At 36.5% G+C, this 19,328-nt stretch overlaps 1 protein-coding gene across 8 annotated transcripts in view; it reads left to right on the top strand.

Moving 5' to 3' along the window:
* Positions 1–19,328, top strand: part of NBEA (neurobeachin) — a 451,247-nt gene that overhangs the window by 417,251 nt on the left and 14,668 nt on the right. For 4 of the 8 annotated variants that reach the window (XM_079333487.1, XM_079333485.1, XM_079333489.1 and 1 more), the window contains 5 exons: positions 9,879–9,968; positions 11,451–11,643; positions 14,076–14,147; positions 16,647–16,802; positions 17,530–17,700. In XM_079333487.1, coding sequence (XP_079189613.1) covers positions 9,879–9,968; positions 11,451–11,643; positions 14,076–14,147; positions 16,647–16,802; positions 17,530–17,700 — 682 coding nt within the window. Of the gene's footprint in view, positions 1–9,483; positions 9,547–9,878; positions 9,969–11,450; positions 11,644–14,075; positions 14,148–16,646; positions 16,803–17,529; positions 17,701–19,328 lie in introns of all 8 variants that reach the window. The other 4 variants (XM_079333484.1, XM_079333483.1, XM_079333486.1 and 1 more) reach the window with 2 other exon arrangements.

Genomic DNA, 19,328 nt, shown 5'->3' with positions numbered 1-19,328 from the left:
AGAGGAAAATAACAAGAAATTTTTCACAAGAGTGAAAAGTGCTCACAAGGGCCTTTTCTCTTTTGTAGCATCTTTACTCCTGCACAGGATCTGGAGCTTTATTATTGTAGGACTATGAATGTGTAATACCACTGTCTTCATTTCCACAGAATAACTAGATTCTGCTTTCAGCTCAGCATTCTGGTCAGCATAAGTGATCATGGTTCAGTGATGCATGAGTTTAAGATCTTTTTAAAATTATTTTTAAATAATGGACCCTAAATCAATATCAAGTTTTGTCCAGAATAAAGCCTTGCATGTGCCACAGAGTTTAACTGGACAGCCTCTCTGTCTGAAAAGAAAGAATAATGAGGGATGAAGGAGAGGAAATGGAATTGCATGGGAAGGTGGACATTTACACCACTTCTGTCTTCTTGAGGGAGGGAACAGGGTAAGACAAATGAACAACAGAGAGAGGAAAAGGATAGAATAGACATTTGGAGCTTTTGTTGTGGAGGAGGAGGAAGAGAAAGGGTTAGAAAGGCAATTATTGGGAGCCTTATGGAAATGAGGGAATTACCATAGGAACAGACAGCTCTTGGTATGGTTAATGGAGAAATTATATTTGTGGCCCTCCCAAAACTTTATGGGATTTTTTAGTCTTGACCTTTGGGGCTTTTTTTTTGACTAATGAATTCATTGAGATATTGCATAGTACAATCTAGTTAGGCATTTCTAAACAGAATCTGAGGCATTATTTTACATACTTTTGACTTATAAAATTTAGCAGACTTCTAAATGCAGTTGATGGTGTATTGAAAAGTACTATTGGTAATTTTAAGTCTGGCACAGCTGGAACTTCAGTCTTTCTTGCTGTCACACACTGCCTTTCACATGTGGAAACAATTGTAGCATCACAGACAGAAGCAGTAGGTTTGTATTTTTTTAAAATGCCTGTAAATTTTAGTGACTGGCAACTAAAGGATGATAATGACAGTTTTTTTGTTTTTTTTTTTTTTAATTCTTTATCTTTTGTAGACTTTAAAAATCTGTAGTGGTTTCAGTGAGAACCTGTATTTAAAAATTCATAAGACTTTTATTTCTTACTCAAGAAAATGTTACAAATTTATCTGTGCTTTAGAAAAACCTTGAAATAACTATTCATTATAGGAGGTAATGCACTTAGACTCCTAGGAGCCTTTTTAAAAAACAATGTATGTTTCATAAGTTCCCTCTGTTTAAAAAAAAACAAACAAAACCAACAGACAACCATCTCAAAAATCTAAAAATATGAATTAAGGTTTCATCATCCTGGCTTGTATTTCATATGCAAAAGAGAAAAATAAATTAGTTAAGGGATGACATAATGGAAACACTTGGCTTAATGGCAAAGACTCCTGAGTAGGAATGACTAGAAATGCAAAAGCTAAGACTGCCATGTTAGATTTTTTTTTAAAAAAGAAGAAAGAAAGATACAGGCCAGAGTAGTTTCTGAATGAGTATAAGTAACTAGAAGAATTTAAATTTCCTGAAACTTTAAACGGGCAACACAAAGTCAAGAAGAAAGCAGAAGTTTGGGCAGAGTAGAACATGATGTTCAGAGTCAGATCTTGCTAAAGCCTAAGAGTGAGGACTTTTTCTTAGTAACAGGAGTTACACAATGAGAGTTATGTTGAGGAAATGCATCTGGTCTGGTTTAATTTGGTTTGGTTTGCAAATGCAAATTAGGACACACCTGCAATTTTGTATGTTATAATGCTTTGATTACCATCCCATGAAGAAGGAATACAAAGGAGTAGTATCAAAAGGGGAATTCCATATTGAGCAGTACATTTTAGTAGTTTGCATTGCAGAATCAAGATGTCAAAGTTTGTTCCATAGACCTAAAGACCAGATGGGAAAGATCATCTAGACTGGTCTCTCACCCAGCAAATCACATAGAGCTTTTGCCCATTTTGCCTTTTGGATCTGAGCATCAGGGTTTGTGTCTGAATAATGAAGAGGATATGAAAATGTTTCCTTATACAGGGAGAGCTTAAGTGATAAGAAGTTATTTCAGACAGTCACCTTAAATACTTATAATCCAAAAACAAGTTCTTTTTTGTTTTGTTTTAAAAGAAATGAATGAATGTCTGTGGAAAAGATGAAATTGTTTTTCAAATTGAGAGGATTCCTTATTTCTGAGGTGCTTATTAGATGCTAATTGAAAAATTACTTAAGGGCAATTTTGAGTTTCTAAAAAAAAAATCAATTGTGATTGCCTAGGTTTCAAAACCTTAACTATCTATGTAATTAAGTTACATATTTGATGAATTATTGAATCATGCTATTATATCTCTTAAAATTAATTTAGCAGTAAAATATTTTTTAATCTTTGTACTCAGTCATTTAATGATCAAAGAAAGCAACATTTTTTTTACAAACTTAATACAGATTTGGACTAATGATGACAGAGCAATGATTTAATTTGGCATGACATCAATGAATTCATGAGTTTCAGTAAACGTTACCAATCTATATAGGACAGAAATAATTATAAACATGAACATAAGAAATACAGTAGTTCAACTGAAGACAATAATGGCATGAAAAGAGAATAATACTCTTTTTTTATGTGGTAGATGACCTCATTACTTTCCAAAGTTATCTGACGAGGGGGAGTGAACAGGGAAATGCTGAGCTCTTCCCTCTGGTATTCAGGGACACATGAAAATGGTTCAAAGTTTTGCCAGGGGAAGTCTACACTTAACATGAGAAAGCTTTTCTTTGTTGAGTGTGTGGTCAACCACTGTAACAGACTTTCTGGAGAGTTGGCCAATGCCTGAAGCCTCTCAGTGTTTAAGAGGCGTTTGTACAAGGCCCTAAACAACATGCTTTATCTTGTGGTCAGCCCTGAAGTGGTCAAGCAGTTGGACTACATGACTGTTGTAGGTACATTCCAGATGAAATACTCAAATCTAGGTTAGACTATACAGAAGAGAGAAAAAAACCAAAAAAACAACCTTGACTGTATTTGTAAACAAAATTATGAATAAATGTATTACTTTCTTCAGTTCTGGGATATGTTTAGGGTTTTGCACAGCATGAACTCTACAAGCAAAGAGATGCTCCCTACTCACCTTTGTATAGAGGCAAACAGTATGGAAGAAAAGGCAGGGGAATTGTTTGTCATGGTCTGGGAGCAAGACCCACCTTTTTAAAAAATCACAGCTGTAAAAAGAATGTGATAAAATGAGCAGTGTGCCCAGAGAAGCCCCAGTGACAACAGGGACCTTGTCAGAGGAATTTGGAGTCACAACCTTTTGCTTAAGAGTAGAATAGATTTTTTTTAGTTTTTTTTTTTTTTTATAGTAGTGCTAAATTCCTTTGTTCTGGGCAGAGTTGGAAGGGGCAAGAATGAGAAAAATTATAGGATTTTTCTTTTCCTTCTGGTATAGTTAGGAAGGGAGGGGAGCACTTAATTCCTTGATATCAGCCCTTTTCAGCCTAAGGAAGTTCTCCACGATTTTCAGGGGAATGGAAGCATTTGTACTCAGGCACGTGGGAACTTTACTAGTGAGAGAATGCATGAAAGAGTAAGGATCACTTTTAGATAAACCTGCCCTGCCTGCAGGACATTCATCTTTATGGTATATTTATTTCATCTGCTTTTGTTTGTGAGATGTATTGAATTTATTTCCCACTTGCAGTCCATTAACCAAATGTTTGCTTAAGCTGGCAGATTGTTTACAATATTTTTTTTTCCTCAAGAGAGTCTTATTGGAGTACTAGGGGCAAGGGTGAGAGAGATATAAAGGTGAGAGAGGGGAGAACTAGGTAGCACAATTAGTAGCTTCATGAGGTACATGTAAGAGGTAATAGGCAGCACTCCCTGAGACAAACAAGATCACCAATGTGACCATGCCTGTACAGAGATTTTACCTTTCACATTCTCATCTCTTTCATAGCACTCTCTTTCACAGGAGAATGAGGAAGAAGTTCAGGGGTGGGCAGCTCTGGGGGGAAGATTTGAGCTGTTGGTGTTCTGCTGTGGAGCCATTTAATTGCACACAGGATCTAGTGAGATATCTCCTGTGAGGGGAATGAGCTTAAGGATGGCCCTTCTCCATTGTTAAATTAATAAAGTAGTGACCTGTGGAGAAAATCCATTTCAGTGCCCATCTTTCAGTCCCTTGAGTATCCTGATTAAATAACTGGCTGTATTGAAGCCTCCAGAGCAGTTGAGTCATTGCTTGTGTTTAAACTACACCACTTTCCTCCAAACATACAGTAATAAAATGGAATTCAATACTCTTAATCAACTTATCAAAAATCCTGAAGATATTGGTGCTGCTTAACATCTGTAGATGCAGAGATAAAAGCAATGTCTCACACCACTTGTACAAAACAAAAACACTTCAAGCTGTTTATGCTACCCACCAAAGGGCTGTCAATCTTATTTGCTCTGAAGAGGAGAGTGCTTCTGGGCTGTTGAGTGTGCTGCCTGCACAGGAGGGAGAGTACATAAAGGGTTCCTATGTTTACTTGGATGCAAAAATGAAATAAACTTTCAGGAATAGCAGTGTGGATGCCTATTGTTGTGGCGCATATTTCTCAAATGCCTACGGATTTTCACTCTTCATTGCATTCAGTTCCCATGCACAGGGGAAAATGGATTATAGGAAAATTTCAGTGTGGTAACAAAGAATAAAACACACCAGGATTATGGGAATTAGTAGTAAGAAGCCTGAACATGTAAAAAAAGGAAAAGTAATAAAAACATAGACAAAGATAAAAATTTTAGAAAGTTTACTGATCATTGTGGTAATCTGTGAAGATAAATAAAACAAGAGTACTTCACATAAGAATAATCATATTGTCTATCTGCAGTGCAGTCTGATTTTTAGGAATTTCTTTCTTCATGATTTATAGTAAAAGTGCTCATGCTTTTATGTTTCTTGTGTTAGGTAAATCACCAGGCATCTCTCGCAGCAAAAGGGATTTTACAAATGAAACAAACTGTTAATATCTTCCTTGGTGATTTTGTCTTCATTTCTAAGAATCCTTTTTAGAGGAAAAAGTACATTAAAAATAAATTGCTTCATGGTTTACCTCTTTTACAAAGGTGTGTCAGCAAGCAAACAAAACCTTAATTTCTTTGATGTTTCAGATGAGTCAGATCTAGCATTTGCATTTAGATTACGACTGTGCTTCTGAAATTAATATGCCAACCACTCCTATTTGCCATGCTTTCATTCAAGCTGCTGAGCAGCTTTGGAGTGTGTGAATTGGCTCCCAAGCCTCAGAAGACAAATGTTCCAGGGGTGCATCTGGCAGAGCTCAGTCACTGTTGGGGTCTGCAGCCCCCGCTGGAGCCAGCCTGGTGGGAAAGCCCTTTCTTTACTGAGAGATTGGTAAGCCACTGGAAAAGGCTTCGAGAGACATGGTTCCTCTCCTCTCCTCTCCTCTCCTCTCCTCTCCTCTCCTCTCCTCTCCTCTCCTCTCCTCTCCTCTCCTCTCCTCTCCTCTCCTCTCCTCTCCTCCTCCTCTCCTCTCCTCTCCTCTCCTCTCCTCTCCTCTCCTCTCCTCTCCTCTCCTCTCCTCTCCTCTCCTCTCCTCTCCTCTCCTCTCCTCTCCTCTCCTCTCCTCTCCTCTCCTCTCCTCTCCTCTCCTCTCCTCTCCTCTCCTCTCCTCTCCTCTCCTCATCCTCTCCTCGTCCTCCCTCTCCTCTCCTCTCCTCTCCTCATCCTCTCCTCTCCTCTCCTCTCCTCTCCTCTCCTCTCCTCTCCTCTCCTCTCCTCTCCTCTCCTCTCCTCTCCTCTCCTCTCCTCTCCTCTCCTCTCCTCTCCTCTCCTCTCCTCTCCTCTCCTCTCCTCTCCTCTCCTCTCCTCTCCTCTCCCTTTCTTTCACTGTGCATCTCTGTTGTTCCACTTCTTCCTGGTGCAGGCATTGCCTTTGACCACTAGAAGTAATTCTTACACCTAAAGAAGCAGAGTTCGTGGATTATTTAGTAACATACTTGTATTTATTTCAATTAGAATTTAATAATAAACTCAGATACTTCAGTAGACTGAATAACAAGCAAAGCATATGTATTGAACTCTTCATTCCATGGGAAACTGACACTAAGGCTTCATCCTCCAGGGTGCAGGGCAGCATCCCAATGTCCTTGTGAATGTTCTGTCTGCCCTTGAGCATAAAAATTGAAAACCAATGAATTATTTTCTTTGAGCAAAATATACTGAGGATATTGATCACTGTATTATTCATAAGATTCGATTGTCTGATATATTGATTTCTTGGCCAAACCATATGCAAATATATAATAGATATTTCTTTATATTACTTTTAAATGACCATTATTAAATTCTGTGAAGTTGTGTTTTGTTTGAGTGTATAAATTAGCTTGTGTGAGATCAACTAATTTTAAGCTTGGAATTGCCAGCAAGTTTGCAGATTTTTTTTACTCAATCTGACCTATTATTATCAAATAATATGCTAAGAGGCATTTTATTTTTCTGAATACATGATCATATCCTAACAGATACTCCCTGAAGTGTCTGGAGTACAAATCCCATTTTATGTGTATTAAAAACAGTAGGGAATCTCAAATCAGCTCACTAAATAGCTTTTCTGCAACACCTTATTAAGGAAAACTAATATAATTTCCATTTTGCTGTTCTGAAAGCTTTAAATCTGGCAGCCACTGGATTTTGAGCTTATATTGTTTCTGCATGAAGGCCATTTCATGAAGGTGAAATGAGAATAAACTTTATTTTATAAAAATATGTATTAAATTGACTAGAATACGTCCAAGTGAGTGGTGTTGCACTTTGCATGTGACACTCAAGATCTGATGGGAGAAAAGGAATTATTTAATTAAAACAAAATGTTTATGACCAATAAATAAGTCTAAAATTTGATGATTTACAGCTCAAGAAAAACCGTGACACACACTTACCAATTTTCAGATTAGTTTTAGATACAGCCAGAGTTCTCTTGTAAACAAATCAATGTATTACATTATTATTCACAGATCTGTTTTGTACCTGCTTTTCATTTTGTGTCAAGTTATCTGATAGGAGGCAGCATTAGGAATACCCTTGGGCCAGTCACTTTATCTCTGTGTGCTTATGTTTATCTTCTGTGTTAAGTTTTGACAAGGTTTTTCTATCCTTTGTGAGTATTGTGAGCTCCAGAGAACAATACCAGTGGTAGCTGTGCACAGCAGTAGTCTCAGTGCAGTAGCTGAATGTTATGGGTATTTTTTAATAAGCATTGTTCAGTTTCTTTAAGGCTTCTAAGAGGTGTCAGATTTACAAATGGTATTTTGACTGAAAAGGATAACATTACTATCCATGGGGTGGGGGATAGGCAGTTGTCTTGTAAATGCAAGCCAGGAAAATTATTCAGTATTCCCTGAATATCAAAGTCTTGGTTCTGCATTTGTTCTGGTTACAAAAGGACTTGACATTAACTTAAATGTTTTAAAATTATGGGAGAGTAGAGTGTGTGAGCATTTACCAGCACATCTCCAACTGTAAAATTGCAGCTGCTTTTGATCATTGCATTTTGAGTGTCCATTCCTCATAATCTGAAAAATTCATGTGAGTATGGTATTCTATTCTGCTTCTCTTTCTCCTCCTCTATTGCCTTCATAAATCTACTTGAACTGAGAGGGAAAGCCAGCAAAATTTATTTGTGCAGAATTTACAGACAAATAATCAGAATTTGCCAAGACCGGACAACGTGAAAGTAAATGTGTAAATTAGAACTGGTCTGCATTGAAAAAAATGAATAATTCATTTCAGTGTTCCTGTGAGAGAACATAAGTATCATTTAAGCGATGACTGTAAAGGGTAGGAGAGGAAGATCTGGGTTTTTTTCATTATTGCTGCCAAATACACTTCACACTCTTATTTCAACACAGAATTCCTTCAAAAAAATTAAAATTAAAATTAACCTTGATAATTATATGATAAAAACCCAAAAAATGGAAATTAATTTTCTGAAAACATCAACAGATATGTATGGGAGCATATATTACACTGATGTATACTGATATTGTTAATATTAGTATTATAATTTTGAAAATGAAATTCACAAAGAAGTATAATTAATTTTTCTTCTTCTCATCTGGCTAATCAATTTTGAAGGTCTGAATGCAATAGAAAATGCTATCTTTATGTGACTTGAAGTGAATTCTCTATTCCTATATTAAAATATCAGCATGAGTGAAAGTATTTACACATTGTGTAAAGAGATACTGTTTGTATGGTATATATAGATAGGTGCTGTATGGATATATGCATATATATACACATATGCCCACACAAATGTGTTGGTTTTGAATAAAAAGTCATCTGTGATTTGAAATTAATCCATTATTAAATGATGTTAATAAAACCTGAGATGCTCACAAGTTCCTAAGAAACAGTCTGTGCCTTGGAGGCTGAAGTTCACTCTGAATTAGTCAACAAACCAGAAATCACCTGTACCAGTATAATTACAGCATCACATGTGCTGGGGATACAATCCATTGAAAGTCCTTCAGCTGCTTGACTGGACTTTGCATTAAGTTTCTCTTTCAGCAAATGTTTGTGGTATTCTATTATATACCTGTCAGTCTAGGGCATTAAAAGTGGTGGACATCAGTGACCTGTTAGGAATCTCTCTCTGACATCTGCTCTTAGATCTCTGCTGTGAAGTGGAGTAAAGCACAGATTGGCTTGTGGGAATGACATAATATGTACATTAAAAGGATTTTCCTGCATCCTGAAGTATTTATGATGCTTCTTACTGTTTTATGCCTGAAAGAAATAACAAAATTTACCAAGATAGTAATATTTTTTTTTGGTGGGTTTTCATGTTAATTCTGTGTAGCCAATGAAAAATTCATAAAGCTCACAAGAAAAATATTAAGGGTCAGTAGTTCAGACTACAGTATATATATATATAGGTACATAATGCACTGTGCATTTCAAAATCTGACAGTTTAGCTTACTGGGAATGCTTTATTCTTGATTTTACAAGGTCAAATAAAATAATACCTGTCTGAAAAATAAGGAGTATTCTTTAACAGTATTGTTTCCAAAGTAACAACCTTCTGTCAAGTTTTTAAAGAATATATCTTAGATATATTTTTTGTTGGAATGAATGGTTTGAGGAATTGTAGCAGAAGAACTTCAGTATACATGCTTTATTCTATTACCTATAGAATTAGTCAGGATTTATTCTGAAATTAGTCTTGTCTTAAAGAATGCATTTAAATTGCAGTTTTCATTTCTAATCTGTGGAGCCTGAAAGCCCATGAAAAAATGCAATAAAATTAAGTATGAAATAAATATTCAGTGAATATATGCAAATTGGAAAGATTTCTACATTAGTCTTAATGTGCCCAACAAGATTTGTTTCTGGCATTTTTTTGTTTTCACCTTCTAATGTTGTTGAAATACTACTTGCTTTTTATTATATTTCATGCATAAATTTTGTTTCTCAGTTTTCTTTTCTTTCCCCCCATTTAAGATTCCAGAAGCTTATTTTATTAGAGATCCTCATACTTTCCTCCTTACAAAGGACTTTATTAAGGTATATATGTCCTTTTTAGTGCAAAAAAACCCCAAAAGCTCTCTCAAGACCTGAACTGCATGTCCTCACAGGTTAACATTTTCACTTATAACGCCAGTAGCTGGAGATGAGAATGGTTAGTTGGTTAACTGAAGCATGCTTGAAAGGAGAAGCAAAGCTTGTCTACAAAATACTAACACTTGGATGAGTCTGCAGCCTGGGAGGAGAGCACCGGGTGAATTTTCTGGACTTTTTTCATGGCTGACTTGGGATATGCCTGCATTGTCACACAGTGTGTTGACCTCTCTCCTTGATGCATATTGCTGCTGACAGTCCCTCTCCTCTGCCCGCAGGCCATGGAGGCGCAGATACAGAACTTTGGACAGACGCCATCGCAGTTGCTCATTGAGCCCCATCCACCTCGGAGCTCTGCCATGCACCTGGTGAGACATGACTGCTGGCTGGGAATGCATTCCCTCTGAACCCTAGGATCCCTTGTAGGTCATAAAGTACTCATTAAAGCAACACTCTAAATGCCCCCCGTTGCCCATGCGGCCATGCTTGCTTTGGGTACAACAAATCACAGGGCTCTGGCAGAGCAAGGTGGAGGTGTGACTAGCTTTAACTTCATATAGTCCTGAATTTTCCTTACTAATATGGTATAAGAAGGCCCCATCTTAAAAAATATCAACTTGATAAATGCATATCTGCATTCTTGTTTCTGCAAGTGGTGGGAATGACTGCAGGCTTTCCTTAGAGTGAGTATGTTGTTTTGTTTTATAGGATGCATTGTTAGGGGCAGATTTATGAACAATGTCTGCTTGATAAAAATGAAGTATTGGAGTTCAAATCGTACTGAAATCCTCCCGCTCATTCCTCTGGGAGAATGAAATGTATATTTTGAGTTTCAATTCAAACTCCAAAATTCATTTCCATCGCACTCTTCTCTGTGCTTCTTGTGAAGAATAGTATGAAACAGCCAGACAGAACAAGACAGATTTCTCTGCCCCTGAGTGCCTTTGATAAAATGCTTAGAGCTAGACATTTTTTGAAGCTTTATAAATCAACAGTAATACATGCAGTAGTTTCAATCATTTTATCTATCTATAAGGCAATCTCTCTATCTAGCTGTACACTGTGAAAGTGAAAATTGATCTGAAAGTGGTTGTTGTATTATTTGAAGTGTGTACAAGTCAAACTTAGGTAATATTTATTTTACATCCTTAAGATATGGATAATATATTTTTAATAATTCAAGGTGATAAGCAAAAACCTTTTAGAAATAGTTCATTTTGTTATAACAGTGGCTGAAAAAGTACCCCTTGAAACTCAATAGCTGTCCTTGTCCATGTACAAACAATTGTGTCATTTGTAGAATCATGAAACAGGCTTAGACTATTATAACCTTATTAGGTTACAGACTCCCTAATAAGCATATGCTTTACATAGAATTAAATTGTCTACGTTTGGAAGTGCTGTATTTCATATGAGGAATTCATTAAGAAAAATATCTGCGAAATTTTGAGTCATTCTTAAAATTTCTTTTTTCAACTGTTGTAGTTTATAGAATTAATATTTATTATGTATTATTTTATTAACTCATTAAGATATAGCTCTATTTTATGAATATTAATTACTGAATAATTTTACATTTTACTGTATACTAATTAATGTTAATGGTCATTTTGTACCCTATAATGATACCTTACCATACCTATTCTCTATTTATCCTCGTGTAATGCTCCAATAATAGCTTGTGCTCTTGCTCTCCTCCATCACTAGAGTAGATACTCAGGTACTGTTGTTTTCCCTGTATGTGCACATGCTTGCCTGCTCTTTTTTAACCTCGTTATCCCTCAGACCTGCTCACTAATTGTGTTATCCCTTCTGTTTTCTTCTGCTCTCTTCTCCTTTCTACTCAACAGTGTTTCCTTCCACAGAGCCCCCTCATGTTTAAAGATCAGATGCAGCAGGATGTCATCATGGTGCTGAAGTTCCCGTCCAATTCCCCTGTCACACACGTGGCAGCCAACACGCTGCCCCACCTGACCATCCCTGCAGTGGTGACTGTCACTTGCAGCAGGCTGTTTGCAGTCAATCGCTGGCACAACACAGTAGGTAGGTGCTCGCAGGCAAGCTTCATTCAAAGCTGAAAGCCTTCACAATGCAGCTCTAATTCTGAGTGCTATTTAGCTCACACGCCCTGCCTGTGCACCAAAATTTACTGTTTCTTCTGCTTTGTGTCAAATAATCCCAGCTTCTGTTTTCTCTGGTGTCATTCCTAGAAACACTCTCCTTAACAGCAGCACATCACCATGGCAGCCAATCGATTTGTGGCTACTTCAGGATTTGATATAATGCTTTTCAGGAGACTGCTGTTGCTCTCGAAGCAACAAATATTAATATGGCATGCTAGAGAGTATATATCCCTATCTGCTGCTTGAGAGACATTTCAGGATCCTGTCATAAGCCTTCCCCTGGGTCACTGCTGGATTACCTGGGGCCATAAGCAAGCCTAAGCAGCCGGACACTGAACTGTTCTGAGAAGTTTCCTCATTCTCTCAAAAAAGCCCATCCAAGAGAGCCATCCTAAAATTCCCTTCCAGTCCCTCTGCTCACCTCTCCATATTGCCATTAGGACTGTCCATGCACAGTGATGCTGTTCTAGGCATCACTAAATAGGTGGTGGGGACATGAGGTACATGAGGGAGGAAAGGTTTGATTTTCTCAGGTAGTTTCCTGCAACAATAGCCCTTATGCTGCAATATCTGGAAACATTTCTAATATGCCATCAGGTGCAACTGCATTACATGTAAAAAAAAAAAAAAATTCCCCCTTTCTTTAAAACAAAAGATAAAAATCTAGAGGGAGGAAAAAACAACAAAAAAAAAAATTTTAAAGTCTTTTGTGACAATGTCCTCAATGGAAGATTTCAATTTCAGGAATGATTCAAATGTGCAGAAACTGTCATGTGTCATTTTATTGCACCTTTGACTAACATTGGTTGGCTAATTCCTCATTATTTTCCCTTGATTTTTCAGGGATTCTGTCCAAATACTCTATACCCGTCATCATTCCTCTATTTGAGAAAGCTTATTTAGTTCTGCAGTAGCCCTTTCTCTTCCAGGTTATCAAGTCAAGAGAACCCAAAATACCTACCTGTACTTTACTGTGAAGGAATTAATCTCATTGATATTGCAGTATTCTGGAGTTCAAGGGTTTCCCTAAAAACTGTTATTTGGAGTCCTTTAGTTTAGCTGCGGCTTTGTTGGTCTTCATGATGCATATGGCAGTAAGGTTTCAAGTTTTCCTCTGTACTCTTGTAAAGCAGAAGGCATGTTGCAAACATGTAGAACTCAAGGCATGAACCAAACAAAAATTAAATTTCACACCATTTGTAAACTTCTTGTCTAAATTGCCAAAAAAAAAAAAAAATTAATAGAAAGAGAGGAAAATGAAATTGTTTAGAGAATCAAACCTTATTGTAATGCTTTTCTTAACTTCTACATTCTGCTCGGCAATGTTACTTCTTTTGCAGGAGGCTAATCCAGTCCAGGGTATCAATTTCCTACTTTTGCCATAACATTATTTTAATAAAACATAACTCCACTATAAAAGATAGGTTTATCTACAGAAATGTAATGCACAGACCACTTGTTGTAGAATGAATGTAGAGCTTTTGGAATTAATAAACAGTAGGAGGCATATACATAGATATCTCATAACAGAAGTGAATGAATCTAAGTTAATACCAGTAAAGATCTGTCCCAAACTGCTTTGGTTTTGAAAGAAGAGACAGAAGGGAAGAAGAAGTTCTCAGAGCAGTGTCTTTCTGAAAATGGCAGAACTAACTTTTCTTCCAGCTGTCTATTGCACGAGTAGAAAATGGGCTGTATTCATCAGAAATCTGAATGTCCTATTATACAGGGTATTCTTGTGGCAGTTCGTGACAAAATTTTATTTTCAGTAGTGACTATTTGATTTATATACCAGGAAAGGTGCTCAGAAGAGACAAAGCAATGCATGAGAGCTGTGCAAGAGAACAGATAACATTAAATTTGCAGCCCCTGATGTACATTTGAACATCTTAAGGACTGCTCAGAATAGAATTAACAGGAATAATTGTGGCACATTTACTGTAGCCTACATTTTTACATATAAAAATGTTAGATAAATCCATGAAAAGATCCAAGTTTCTGTCACATACAGGTTTCCATATGTAACTATGTTTGATCTAATTAACTTTATTTTCTGTGCTAAGATCACTGCTCAAAAGTTAAATAACTGTCTCTTACACTATTTTAAATGAATGTGTGTGGCTGCAGTTGTCATGAAGTTGACTCTTCTACATTTAGTGTTACTTTTACATAAATGAAGAATTAGCAAATGCATATTTGTGTAGCACAGAGGAAGAAATCTGAAAATAATAATAAAGCAAATAGTAAAAAGTTACTTTCTAAAAGTATATAATAATCCAATAATGAACTTTTAGACCTAGAAAAGTCATGTCAAAGTGCTTCTATGGGCTTTATTCTTCCTTTTATGTGCAGGCCTTCGGGGAGCCCCAGGATATTCCTTGGATCAAGCCCATCATCTTCCAATTGAAATGGATCCATTGATTGGTATGTCAAGATGAAAATGTAGCAATATATTTGAAATTGGCATTTCCAGGAGTTATTGATTAAGTTATATTTGTATGTTCTGCTTCATTTAACACAGAAAATAGGAAAATATTTATTCTTGTCAGTCCTGGAAAACTAAAAGCATTAGCTATTGATGCTGAATGAATAACATGAGTGCTATTTGTTATTAACATCACCAGCAACTGGTATTTAAGAAACTACCGATTAAATCAGTTACCTTGTCAGCCCATATCTGTAATTCTGCTCTCTTATCAGTTCACATTAGTAAAATAAAATGTGAGGGTCCTGTGGAGATAGCATTTTTTTTTTTTTTACAGCCAGCACTATGCTTATCTGTGCAAATGAACATACATTTATTTTCATTCACTTTATGATTTGGATTTAGTTGACAATGCTAATTTAATAATTAAAATACTGTTTTTTAAATTGATAGTATTTTTTAAAATTCTGAATTTTTTGAGAAAGTGACTTGAGAAATAACATCTGCTAAAATTGTTAGATTTCAGGACTTCCTAACAATCACAAATTATCATTTATTTCACTTATTTGATTTGTGTGGGGGGTGGGAATTCAGTAATTTGAAACAGAAATTGGGGATAAGGAAGGTTCTTAGGGGCAAGTTAGCAGCATTGCTGAGAAAAAAACCATACATTTTTAAATGTAGCCAGATATAAAATTCCTTTTTTGTCTATATCAATATTCATGTCCAAAAGATTTATATAGAAGTACCTGAGGAGAGTTAGCTTTCTCATTCTGTGTGCTTCATTTGATCTCATATAATGACAGTAGTTTCCTCTTTAGTATTTTCTCTCACAAGCTAAGGCACAACTATTTTGCCCATCTGCTTAGGAAATTTGAGTAATTTGCTATTAATTTTCTTTCAGCTGGTGGACATAGAGGGTCTGCTAATTTAAATATGTGTTCTTAGAATGTATATAAACATGATATTAACTTCCACAAAGCAATTTCATAATAGAATGGAGTGGGGGGTTTTTGGCTGAATCTCTTTATTTCATGCAGTTGTGAGCGGTATAAGTAGAATAGTGAAAAATAGGGAAAAATCAGATTATTATCTGCATTAAGTTGTGTTCTTGTGTTAGGAGAAGCATATTTCTCAGAGTAATTTTTACCTCCCTAACTTCTAATAACTGAAGTTCGTTGTCAAGATTCCCTCCATAGCTACTGCAGAAAGACAAACTCTCTTCTGGAGCTGTCTGGAACTTAGATAGCTATTACAGTGTGAGATGACTTGTCATGTGAAAAAATGTCTTCTTCTCCAGTGAGACTGGATGGAGTGGGTAAATTTAACTTAGATTATATACTCAACCTCCAGAAAGTTAATATTGAGATGGAACACACTTTAATGGTGTGGCCATATCTTGTCTGTCGTGTCAGAGGGAGGACAGAGGGCATTTGGTGGGGTCTCCCAGTCATTAGTATCCTTCTGAATAGCTCTGTTTGACAGTTGGGTTGGTGGGATTCTGCATGAACCATTCCTTTTCCCTCTGTTTGGGGGAGTTTCTAGATGTCATTGCCTCTTTTAAAAGTACTGTCTGTGACCTGGGTCCCTGCTTGAGAAGCAGATGATAAGTCTTACTTTTCCTCTACTGGAAAATCCCATTAGGTTTGAATAGATTTATGGAATCATAAAATATGCTGAGTTGGAAGGGACCCATCAGGATCACCCAGTGCAACTCCTGGTCCTGTGCAGGACTTCCCCAAGAGTCACACTGTCTTCCTGACAGCAATGTCCAAACTCTTCTTGAGCTCTGTCAGGCTGGTTCTGTGACCACTTCCCTGGGGATCTGTTCCAGTGCCCAAAGACCCTCTGGGTAAAAACATTTTCCTGATATCCAACCCAAACATTCCCTAACTCAGCTTTGTGCCTTTTCCTTGAATCCTGTCCCTGTCACAAGAGTAAAAAGATCAGCTCCTCCACTTCCTCTCGTGGGGGTGCTCAAGATCATGAGGTCTCCCTTCATTCATTGGTGGAATCCTTGTCTGTAATCTGGTTAAGCATCTGGAGGTATGGGGTTGTTAAGGCTACACAATACAAGCAGTTTTCTGTAGAAGAGATACCAACCACCAAGAGTTGTCTCTCTGCAGTATTGTTAATATTGATTTCATATTTTATATGGACTTCGACCACTTTCCCCTGGTTCAGATTGTTTGGGGGACTACTTCTGCAGAGCACTAAAATTATTACCACATATTATGCAGTGCATCAGGCAGCTTATAAGGAATTGTCATCTCCTGTAAAGTCTTATCCCTTATTCAAAGGGGAACTAGGAATCTCACAATAATTTTGTATTTCTGACACCCATATAGACAGCTCTAAATGTTCATATTCAAAATGCTTACTCAACAACAAATTCACAGTTCATTGAAAGTTAAATGTATTCATTTTCTCCTGTAAATGGATGACAGGAAGGTGTTGGAATGGCTTACATGTAAAATGTGTTTTGCATTTCGTTACAGCCAATAACTCTGGTGTGAACAAACGTCAGATCACAGACCTTGTGGATCAGAGCATCCAGATCAATGCACACTGCTTCGTGGTCACGGCAGATAATCGCTACATTCTTATCTGTGGGTTCTGGGACAAGAGCTTTCGAGTCTATTCCACAGAAACAGGTGACCTCAAATGCAGTTCTCTGGTTCTCTCATTTAACTTTTGAAAACCATAGTTATTTTCATGAAATTTATCATATCAGAAGGATCAGCCAAAATGTTTGCTACAATATTTTCACGGATCTATTATTTCTAGCTCTATTTATTTCAGGTTGTAAAAAATTAGGTTGAATATCCTGCTGCAGGAACCAGTATTTTGTGCTTTGTGTGAGTACTTAGCCTAATATCACTCAGTATATTGCTAAAAACAAATAGTGATAATAGAAAGGAGGAGGTGATAATCATAGTAAACCTTAGTTTGACATTTATATAGAACAAATACACGTTTTTAACATAATAATGTGGCACAATTATGGAAAAGTTCATGTGCAGTCTCATGTATATCACTCATGAAATTCATAAATACGATTCTAATGCCATTGCTTAAATAATGATGGAGCTGTAACTCCACTTAATATTCAGTGACTGCAGCACTGCTTTGATTTTGAGAGATAAGGGTTAGACTACGGATTGACACAGAGCACAGCCTTCAATAGGAACGAAAAAAAAGATGGAAAAAAAGTTTAATCTTTGTGATTTTTTAATATTCTTGTAGCATTTAGTGAACTTTAATTACGGGACATGAGACAAAAGTTGTATTTGAACTGAATATTAATTATATACTTAATGATTTCTAAATGCTGCCAGTACCTTAGAAAACTGAATTTGTATGACTTTGCATTCCCACCAGGAAAATTAACTCAGATTGTGTTTGGCCACTGGGACGTCGTGACTTGCCTTGCCAGGTCGGAGTCCTACATCGGGGGCGATTGCTACATCGTGTCTGGCTCTCGAGATGCTACACTGCTGCTTTGGTACTGGAGTGGCCGACATCACATCATAGGTGACAATCCAAACAGCAGTAAGTATCCTTTAAATAACACCTCTCTCAGAGGTCTTCTGTATCAAATACTTGTTTTAACTTTCCCTCTTTCGGCTTCGAAAGAAGCTTATTGCCAAATATATCAGTAACTTTGCCTGCAGGTTGAAAGTTGGTATGAGAAGAGCACCACATGCTAAGTAGTGCATTAATTGCTAGCAAAAAAAAAGTTTAAATCCTTTCTGCATGTTAAGAGATAATAGGATGAGAGTATAGTTCTTAAGTTTGTAATTGCCTTTATCATTTATAGCATCATGTCATCATAAACTAGAACAAGATGGTAGTGGCCTTTAAGTGACAGGACATATATCACTATATTTTGACTTCTCTTTCACTGGAAATATTTTTTGGCATTTTAACTTACTCCTTTTGTGCTACAGCATGCTATATCAGCTGCTTGCCTTTTCAAAAAAAGAATGTCTCACATGCCATGGAATTAAAAGAGACTCTCTTGAGAAAGGTCTTTCTATAGTTTGGGGACTCAATCTGACTGCATAAAAATAGAAAAAGATAAAATGTCAGGAAAAATTTGCATTTCATTTGCATGGGTCTATCAGTGCTTTTCAGAGTGAGGGGGACACAATAATAATATTAATTTAAATGTGAGAACACTTAAAGTGCACCACTAATCAAAAGATCCCATCACCCTAGCGAGAGATATGGCTGCAGCTAAAGAACAGGGTTTATCCATGTGCTAGAACTGTTTTATACAGCACCAAATCCATTTCACTTAAAGAAGTTTCTGGTCTCTAATGATAATTTTCAACAGAAGGGTTTTGTCTTTGGATAAGAATGGAAGAATCTGTCATTATCAGTTTTTATCTCTGATTCAATACTGACTGGAGGAAGTACTGTCAGTTACAGACATCAAGGTAAAAGTATTTCTTCAACTGAACGGCTGGTAGAAAAGTGTTTTATTTATTTAAAAGTAAATATTTTGTTAATTTTGCAGCAGGAATCTTTTTATTGAATTCTGACTTTTTTCCATTTGTCTCTAAGCAGAGTAAAAGGGAGACTGATAAATGCTTTGTTTTCTTACCATATTTTATTTGCTTTTATAGCAGAGGGAATAGAGAGAGAAAATAAAATTGTGTTCTGATAAAAAATTTCTTTAATTTTTGCCTATATTTCATGACTTTTTAGTATGTAATTCTCCAGTCTGACAAGGGTTTTCATGTCTTAGCAGTCAGTTTAGGTTGATGCCATTTTTCTTCTTTGAATGCCTGTGTGATTCATATGAGGTATTAGTCATTTCTATGTTAAGAGAAAAATGAAAAAAGAAGTTTCTACTCTCATTAAAGAGAAAAAAATATAAGACTTTCCCCTTACCTCCTTTGATTATAAAGGGCTTGGATGACCTTGCAATTAGCATCTCCTTTCCAGCTGGTACAAACTGCTTCATTTCTTTTCCAGATATAATTATTTTAGTGGTGTAATTCTGTCATCACCTACATATCTGAATGCACAAAGATGGTACTTTTTGGTATCTCAGATTTAATATCTTAGCTGTTTAACTTTGGAATGGTCTGCCTTGGAGGTCTTTATGAAAGGAAGGATATGACCTGGCCTACAGAAATAAATGGAAACAAAAATTACTTGTGTGACTTACT

Source organism: Erithacus rubecula (genome assembly GCF_903797595.1).
Source record: "Erithacus rubecula genome assembly, chromosome: 1".
Lineage (NCBI taxonomy): Eukaryota > Metazoa > Chordata > Aves > Passeriformes > Muscicapidae > Erithacus > Erithacus rubecula.
The sequence above is the reverse complement of the archived record's forward strand: the minus strand, read 5'-3'. Positions and strand labels throughout refer to the sequence as shown.